Raw genomic sequence first — 9998 nt, 5'->3', positions numbered from 1 at the left:
CCCTTCAACCTCTCCTACTCGCAGAAGCCCTGACGGACAGAGGGAACTACACCAACGGGATATTTACCAAAGAGCTGAAGGACGCAGCAGCGGATCTTAAGAAAAATGAGGAGATAACAATACGTCGGGCAGATAAAACGGCCGCCTTTGTACTTATCAAGACTGAGGAATATTTCAAGAAGCTAGACGATATCTTAGCAGATACCTCTAAATTCGAGAGATTGACGAGAAACCCCACCGAAGACATCAAACGGGATGCTAACCGCATCATCACTGCAATAAACGCTGCAACGAATGCATGCCACCTCCCGCCCATCCAAGGAGGATTACAACTTGGGGTACTTTACGGAAAAGTGAAAAACGCCACGACAGTAACCCCTTCCGCCCCATCATCAGCCAGACACCTGCACCGACCTACGAGTTGGCAAAACGCTTTAACAAAATCTTGATGCCGTATACCCCCTCCAAATTTTGCCTTACTTCTTCGACGGAGTTCCTGGAGAAAATCCGGGATTCCCCTGGCGACGGCACTATGGCGTCCCTCGACGTGGAGTCCCTGTTTACCAACGTCCCCGTCGATGAAACAATAGGCATCATTTTGGAAAAGGTCTACAGGAACCCTGACAAGCAACCTCCGAACATCCCTGAAGAATTGCTTAAGACACTTCTAGACATCTGTACGAAGAGAGCCCCCTTCACCACCCACAGAGGACAGATGTTTCGTCAGAAAGACGGCGTGGCAATGGGGTCCCCCTTGGGCGTCCTCTTTGCCAACTTTTACATGGGTACCGTTGAAGAGCGGGTTTTTTCGCAGCACCGATGTCCCCGGACGTATGCCAGATACATCGACGACATATTTGTTCAAGCTGACTCCGAGGAAGAGGTTGAAGCCCTTCGCCAGCAGTTCCTGCACAACAGCGCCCTTAATTTCACAATTGAATTTAGCAGCGAAGATCGGCTCCCCTTCCTCGACGTCCTAATTACGAAGACTACCCTGAAGATGACCACCACCGTCTACACCAAATCCACTAACTTGGGACTTTGCTTAAATGGAGAAAGTGAGTGTCCTGCGAGGTTCAAGACCACCACCGTCAGGGCCTTCGTGAGGAGGGCCTTAACGCACTGTTCAGCGTGGCAGGACACCCATGCAGAACTGGACCGAGCCTCACAAATGACTGATTAATAACGGTTACTCAACAAGCTGCTGATCAACAATGGAGATCAGAGCCTTAAACAAATGGTACATGGAGGACGGAGAGAATAAAGAGAATCCCCCCTCCGAGGATATACGTATTTTCTACAAGTCCTTCATGCACCACGGATATAAAGAAGAGGAGAGATGCCTTAAGAAGATTGTAGAAGAGAACGTCACCCCCGTGGAGGAAGGGAAGAGGCTCTCTCTTATAATCTATTATAAGAACAGGAGAACAAGGGACCTGATTATTTGAGAAACTAACCCTACCCCGCCTGCAGGAGATCCCCTGAAGCAGAATAACGTCGTCTACCAGTACACATGCCCTATCCAAGGATGTCCTGGAGTTTATATCTGTATGTCAACGTTACGACTGTCTAAGAGGATCTCCTGTCACGCCCAGAACGGTGCCATAAAACACCAAGCCCTCACCGCCCACCAACAGCACGTCGTGCGTGAGGATATCGTAAAAAAAAAACACAAAGATAATTGGAAGAGCCCCGATCAGCGACGCCTGCACCTCCTTGAGGCATTATTTATCCTCGAGCAGAAACCCTTCCTTAATACGACACAGGAACCCTTCCTGCTGCCCACCTGTGTAAGGAAGACCCAGCCCCCCCCTCCAGACGAGAACACCAGCGCCCAGGACGGGGCCAATATCGAAGAGGTCGGTAGAAATACCAGGAGTTACGTCACCACGGTCGCAACCAATGAAAACCCGGCTCCAGGTGATGCAACACACCTGAGAAGATCAACGCGCCTCGAGAGTTTCCGACGCTGGCCGCCAGCCAAGAAAAGTCGAGCACCCTCCGGAGGGTCCTGCAGGAGCATCCGTGAGCGCCCGCACGACCATGATATATAGCGAAGGACTCACCACTAAGATTCAGTCCTTCCAGCAACCATCGCTGTGACCATGCCCTGGCAGATCTGGGCGAAACGTCAGAGAGAGAGAGAGGAGAGAGAGAGAGAGAGAGATTGAAGAGAGACGAGAGAGAGAGAGAGAGAGATAGAGAGAGAGAGAGAGAGAGGGAATAAACTTGTAACAGTAATATAGTATATAGCAGTAATAAAGATCATTCAATATGACTACACTGGATTTGACGATCCCCTTTGGCACGTTGCTTGCCAGTTTCAGCAACATTGAGAAATCCTTAATAAGGAAAATAGAGAAGACTATACAAAATTAATGGAGCTGATGCAGCAATCCTTTTCAACAAGACTTGTTAAAAGAGGGGTCTACTCCCAAGATATTATTTATTTATTTATGTTATTTTTATTTTATTATTTTTTTTTCATATTTATCTATTTTTATTTATATATACCTCATTACCCTTACTTGTGTGTCTGGTGTGTTGGACATCTTAAGCAAGGCTTCAGATTTAATTAAAATCAAACCCTTCCAAGACCCAACACACGTAAAAATATATACATCTATATATACAGTAATATATATATATATATATATATATATATATATATATATATATATATATATATATATATATATATATATATGTAATCTTCTTTGATACAAAGATTATGTTATGCAATTGTATACTGTCCTTTGGTGTTATATATTCTTCAATACAAAGAAATTAACAATTGCTAAGTAGGAAGGGGAAGAGTATATGTCAATATTTTTTAATGTGTATAGTATGTATACAGTATATAGTGTTTTGTAATGTATGTAAAATGTATGAAGTAGCCTTATATATTTTCTATTATAAAGGAATTTACAAATCTTTACCTTTTCCTTTTTATCCTCTGTTATGAGAAATCCACTTATCGAATACAGCCTCACATACTTCTATCCATAATTTATCCTTTATACGCTTACCACTATATATCTTTACTGTAAAATCATAGAGAGCTGGTCTTCTCTGCACCTATGTATCAAAGATTCACTGTCAATTATCTTTCTACATGTCATTGTGACACTATTGGTCTGTCCTCTCTGCCGGTCAATCACCTACTGCTGCCTAAGTATCTCTCGACCACAAAATCATTCGTGCGCGCGCCCTGATTTGAAGTAACGTTTTTTATCCTCGGCCACTAGTGGTGTGCGATTGTGGTGTGGCCAAGAAAATAGACCTAGTAACCACTTCCTAGAGGCTCTTTTAATCACGTCGACTGCTTGTGGCTTGTTTGCGGCGTTCCGTTTAAACACGTGTTCAATATATTTTTTAGTGGTTGGCCACCTGGTCGGCCAACCACTTTCCACTTTCCTATTTTTAGGGAGATGTGTATGGTGATTTTGTTTCAAGATATAATATAGCATTTCCTTTTAATAATCAACACATTTTCAATGGATTAAAAAGATCCGAAGTCAACGTCGGTAAGGAAAATCGAGACCCCATTTCCGTTCTAGTTACGTTCATAGAAGGATTTTGAGATTCAATGTCTTTGTTCCTGTTTTTTTGCTATTTCTAGGGAGATTTGTGAGATGATTTTTTAAAAGGGATCATATAACGTTCCCTTTTAATAATCAGCACAAAGTATTTTAGTTCGGTAAAACCACCATTGCAAAATAAATGAAGATGAAAAGAACCACAGATTGACCAACTTTGCGCTACTATTGCCAACCAGTCATGTTCCAGGAATGATCGTGACGTACTCAGTGGGCGGAGCTTAGCTGCATAGCTAGCTGGACTTTGCTATAGTATACCGAGAACACATCCAGATATTATTTACCCACTGTATGAGAGATTTACCGACAATAAATCTGAAACACTAAATGAGACACTGATGCAATGCATACAAGTTTTCACTGAGTACAAGCCACTTGTGCTTTGTAGATATAGGTTCATTTGGATAGATAACTGTGGTTACAAAAGCTCTCTATGATAGAATAAAAAGAAAAATAATCTTACATAAACCCACGGAAACACGCACATAAATTCACTCACAACTCTCCACGTGAATTGCTATCCTTTTCCGTGGGGTGCAGCGTCAGAATGGCATAGTCTTCGGTTTTATTACATCTCGGGAGATGAGGCTGCCATACACTGACTTTCGAATATCTCGAGGTCATCAAAGAAAAGAGTTAAGTATATAGGATGCAAACACATTGATGTGATGTCATCAAAAATTCCATATGGAGAAGAAAAGATCAGCCCACCAATTAGGAACTAGATAAATTCTTTACAAATTTCGAATAAAAAATTATAAAAAAAAAATATTTGTTTGGCTTTTCAGGATACAATATTTTAGACCTTTTTTAAAGCCCAACCACGCGAAGCTCTCCTCGATTTGAATTATTTTTAACTTATACATCTGTAAGTCTAAGAAGCAAAAGGCACAACAGAAATTCTGTGAGGGAAATTCGCATAAATCCTGTTGCTTGAAGCTGTAGTCATCTGAAGCTTTTGTTCCCATTACAGTGGATATGCTTCTGGATTTGCTATTGTCTGTTCTTTGTCAGTAAGAAATTCCAGAAACAGATTTGGATTCTGAATAACTATATCGTTTCTCAGAAAAACTAGGGCACTTCTATGGATTTTAAAAGATCCGAAGTCACAGTCGGTAAGGAACATCGAGTCTTCCATTTCGGTTCTAGTATCGTTCATAGAAGGATTTTGAGATTCACTGTCTTTTGCTCTTAGCCATCAAAGGAAGACTAATCGAAATACTGTCAGTTAAGTTTCGAAGTTCTCTAATGAATGCTTAGATCTTTTCAAATATGTACAGAAGACAAATATATTTCCACCTCAAGAAGAATATGAGGGAATATCGGAAGCGTACAATTTTATTGCCGGCCTCGAATTTCTCTCGTGTACTACGCATTGATTAAAAAAATAGACTTCAAGTTTATCTTCTCGCGTAGAATGTTATGTCATCAACTGTATATACATGAGATATTACTTCTTACCTATTTAAAATTACTATATCATAAAACTGCATTCCATACATTCTCAAAAACGTCTGAAATTCCGTTACAATGTCTTGCCTGGATAAGAAAAGAAAAATAAGGGAAGAAAATACAAGATTAATAAAATGATTGGTTTTGAGCGAGAATGTGCATCGGAACAAAAACCTTCAAGATTATTGAAGGTTACGTCATGTTGTATCTTTTGTAACTGCAGGAATTTATATATCCTAATTATATAACATCTTTGCTGCTCATTTTTTCCAATAAACCCTTAACACAGCAACGTGATAAGGGCCCCGCAAGTACAGCGGTTGCGCGAACATATCCCAGAGAGCCTATCTGCATATATGTAAATACGTCATTATTCAGACTGTTAACTCAAGCGGGGTTTAGGTGTGACGTGCGTCTGGAGCCACCATGAAAAGTAGTATATTATTTATTAATGGAAAAGCTGGTTGTTTATTAAGGGACTATCTAAATATTTGCCGATTTGTATAGGAATCTGATTTTTGCAACAGTATATTTTATAATAGTAAAGGCAATATTACTCGGAAATATAAGGAAATAACAAACTATATTTTTTTATTTATTATTTTTGTTCTACACTGACGAATTAACATTTGATATAATCATTCATCTCAGTTTGCAGGAAACTGGTTAATCCTTTGTAGAAAACAGACTTGTCAATAATTTATCGTTCTACATGATGCCATATTATCTTGGTCATGAAAAGAATGTCAAGTCGTTACTCCAGCGGCTAATTACTTCTTTTGTTCAGTTACCAATACTCTTTAATTTCCTCTTCGTGAGAGAAGGGAAAATTTTACATCCTTTGTACTTCTGTCCTCGTGGTTCCAATAGCCTTGCATTTTAACTTTCATTTCTAATCATGGAATCCACACCATCACAATATTGAAATGTCTCTGCAATTCTTTTACATTTTAACATGGTTTTGACAAACAGATTTTTTTAACTGACATGATACTAATTCCTTGTGTCTGCTTCATAACTTTTCTTGTGATACCATTGTCAAATACTGCTCCAACCCCCCCACTTACTCCATCTCATCACTACTCTGGTTTCATACACCTTCTCTTGTGCCTCTTCCTCTCCTTTCAATCTCATTTCCCTAACAACCAACATGATCGCGATGTGTCCGGGATATTTACCATACCGTGGCATCACAATAACCAATCACATCTCTTTCACTAAATTGGCCAATAACGATGTGACGCGCAGTGATAACTAAGTGGTCCGGAATTCCACATTGATGGAAGGTGTTACTATAGCTACCCAGTCGCGATATGACACGTGACGCTCCCTGTTTGACTATCGATATTAAAGAATTATGTCACTATCGTCTGATTATAGTCTCGCCCATCATTAGCACCTTGTATCGCTAAAATTAATTGTTTCTTGACGACCAAGATCTTCAAGATGTTGGATATAAGTTATTCCAATGAACAGAGGTGGCGTTATAAAACAGATGCCATATTTTGAGTAAAAGTAATCACATGGCATTGTAAAGTGTAGGTTTTATTCAAACTGTCGTGCCAAATGTATGATGACTTCCATGATGGTTATCTTTTATCTCCCGCAGTTTTTCTTAGAGGAGAGGGTTAGAGGGTGAGGGGAATGTGTGGTTGAAGTCTCCATGATGCAACTATTGACCAAAAAAAAAAAAAAAAAAAAAAAAAAAAGACAACTTTTATTCGACCACTGTAAAGTCTTGATTCGATTTTTTGGCAAGTGTTAAAACTAGATGACTTACAGGTCATGAAGTCTCAAAAGGCACTTGAGAGAAAATTCACTTACCGCTGCCATACTTTATAGTTTTCTTTAAATGAAAACTATTGAGAAGGCTTTGTCTGTTCATCCACATTTTTTCTGTCCACCCTCAGATCTTAAAAACTACTGAGGCTACAGGGTTGCAAATTGGTATGTTGATTATCCACCCTCCAATCATCAAACATAACAAATTGCACCCTCTAGCCACAGTATCTTTTATTGTAAGGTTAGCCATGGATCTAGAGGTGCCTGAGTGCAAGCTGTTGGCTATCTGGGGAGCAACTGAGCGCTGCCAAGGCGTAGCTGAGAGATCCATACTATAGCACATGAAGAATTTCATAAAGCAATATAAACTGTACAGAAAACTTGATTGCGCCGAAGAAACTTCGGTGTACTTTTTACTTGCTGATATGATATAAATTAATCATGCGAGCTAAGAATGCGTCATGATACACTATTGCATGATTTTTCAATAATTTTATTTTTTTAACACATTACAGAATAAGTCTCTTGGTACCTCCCGCAATGGCATATTTCAATATAAATTATATAAAAAAATTGATTGCAAGTTTACGTTTTACTTGAGGGTAAACATTTTGGTACTATTACACACACACACACACACACACAGAGAGAGAGAGAGAGAGAGAGAGAGAGAGAGAGATTTTTTGTTGCAATATGAAATATAGATTCCATTTCGGTAATTTATTTAAAAATAAAAGAAAAAAGTTATAGGAATGACCTAACATTTCACCCAAGTAATCCAATCTAAATTTGCCGGGAAAGTAGGAAAGTTGATGAAAAAGATGTGTAAAAGCTCGTGTAGTAAAATACGTACAACTCCAGCAGAAAAAGGGAATCCCAAGACATTGACAGCTGAGGGATGAAAGACAGAAATAAAAAAGTAAGGAGATATTGTTGGGCTCTGGTTATTTAAATGAAGAGTTAAATTCTATATACACACAACATTTTCAATTTCAGTGCCTTGCCTACTTTACCCAACTCTAACTAACATGTTCCAAGCATAATATAGTAAACCAGGCAATAGAAATAATAAGCGGGTAGACTTTCTGAGGTACTTCATTGAAGATTTATGGAAACAAGTTGGCAGTTTAAATAAAAAATCCTTTAAAAAAAAGTTTATTTTTTCAAATGACTGATACAAAAAGCTTATACACAACACAGTGAGAGCAATTGGGCATTCCTGATCAAGAAAGAAATATACATCATATTTTACTTTCTGGTATTCGTCTGTCGACCTCACTATATTTGTCATTCATGGACTCTAATTGCCGCGACCTCATGACTGTATAATGTGAACTTTAAACGTCCATGGTAAAATAAGACAGACTCTGCTTTGTTAATTCTTAAGAAATGATTTTTCTTCATACATAAATGATCAAGTGGACGAGGACTGATTTTACTTTACGGAGCTTGAGTAACAAAACCTCTGTAAATTCTAACCATCAATAACTAACTATAAAATTATTGTTAAGAAAGGTTCATTATATCGTTACTAAATTGTTATTCAAAATTCACGATATTATTAAAGAACAAAGATAATACAAATTAGTGATATAAATGTGGGGTTTTAACAATCAAAACATTATTCAGAAATTTACATTTGCAATCTGATCAAAGTTTCTTTATCTTATATATAAAGCTGACGGTCGGACTATGTATGTATGTATGTGTGCATATTCGCTATAGACGGCTAAACTACTGAACCAAATCGAACCAAAGTCGGACCATATTTGTAGATTTTATAGGGGGTGATTTAAACCGGGTATCGTTTGGTGTGGATATCCGGCCATGCTAGCTTCTTTATTATTAACTGTAGAGAAAAAAAGAAGACATTATGAGGATAGAAGCTTTCACGAGGATTCCAAATATGCTCTTACCTTTCTTCTACGATGAAAAATAACGATGAAATTATGTTCTTGTAATTCTTATAGCGGAACGAACGAAAATAAAAAATCCTTGACATTAACATCTGCATTTCGAAGATAGCGGGCACATTTCAGGCAGACAAACCCAGAAAGCAAAATATCGGCGAAGCTTTTAAATCTTGAACTGTTTCTAATGTTGTTCCGTACTCTCGGTACTAGTATGCGGGGTGTTTAAGGTCATTTTACTGTAGCACAAGCGTATATATATATCAAATATCGTTTAATATCCAATGAATTATACCTTCTGAATAAATAACGCCCAAGAGGAAGTATAAGTGGTAAGTACTCTACCCTTTAGATGTAAGTTATTAATGAGGCCCAACGAATTCGAAATAAATAATTTTTGTCTCATAATATTAAACTCTGTTTTCTGCCTGACATTGAATCATCTCATCTCGGGGATAATTGGAGTTTTGAAGCGGAAGCCGCTCTCAAAAGTGTAAATTGCTCAACAATTTTAAAGTGTCCCATTTTTGCACATGTCCATGCCCCCTATGCGTATTTGGCATATATACATAAGGGGAAAATATCACCTTAATTCCAATTCAGCGTGATGTAGCACATTTAGTGATCTCTTTGAATTCATGAAATTTTTCTTCATACTTTTCTTCACTGGAATTCCAAGCCAATGAAATGAGAACCAAATTTCCATCGCCATTCTCGTTACTCTTCATGTGATAGAGAAGTTTGCATTTCTACTCATTCGCAACGTTATTTACTAAGACTTCAGTGCCTGTTAGGAAACGTTGCTTTATCAGTGACATACTGGAACATTTTCGAAAAGGTGTATGTGTTTGTTTGCGTGGGACCAACGTCATGAAATACGTTAGTATGATATCAATACGAAGTGCATTAGGTAAGTTACTACGGTCGCGCTGTTCAGACAAAAAAGTTACATGTATTCATTGTGTTTTATGGGAGGAACATGCGCTCTTACAGTGTTAATTTTTTTAGTAACTCGCATACAACTACAGAAGTCATAATGAGTAACTAGCGAAACGTAATATATATCACAGACAGTAATAATAAAGGTATTCTAATATACTTTTTTATTTCAAAAGCTGAGGTACTCATTAAATCATTTTACAACAAAATCAACTGACCTACGAATTGAGCAATATTAAACGACATCTCCACTATTCCCATCTTGTACAAGATTTAACATAGAAGGGAGCAAGAGCTAAAATCTATCTAACTTCAC

At 38.2% G+C, this 9998-nt stretch overlaps 1 protein-coding gene across 1 annotated transcript; it reads left to right on the top strand.

The window, feature by feature from the left end:
* Positions 1-448: 448 nt before the first annotated feature.
* Positions 449-7171, top strand: LOC135211380 (uncharacterized). The gene is made up of 2 exons (XM_064244692.1): positions 449-957; positions 7075-7171. The coding sequence occupies exons 1-2, from the start codon at positions 449-451 to the stop codon at positions 7169-7171; spliced, it is 606 nt and encodes a 201-aa protein (XP_064100762.1).
* Positions 7172-9998: the final 2827 nt, after the last annotated feature.

Source organism: Macrobrachium nipponense, chromosome 4 (assembly GCF_015104395.2).
Source record: "Macrobrachium nipponense isolate FS-2020 chromosome 4, ASM1510439v2, whole genome shotgun sequence".
In the NCBI taxonomy this organism is placed as follows: domain Eukaryota; kingdom Metazoa; phylum Arthropoda; class Malacostraca; order Decapoda; family Palaemonidae; genus Macrobrachium; species Macrobrachium nipponense.
Note: the sequence above shows the minus strand (reverse complement) of the source record. Positions and strands in the feature narration are given on the sequence as shown.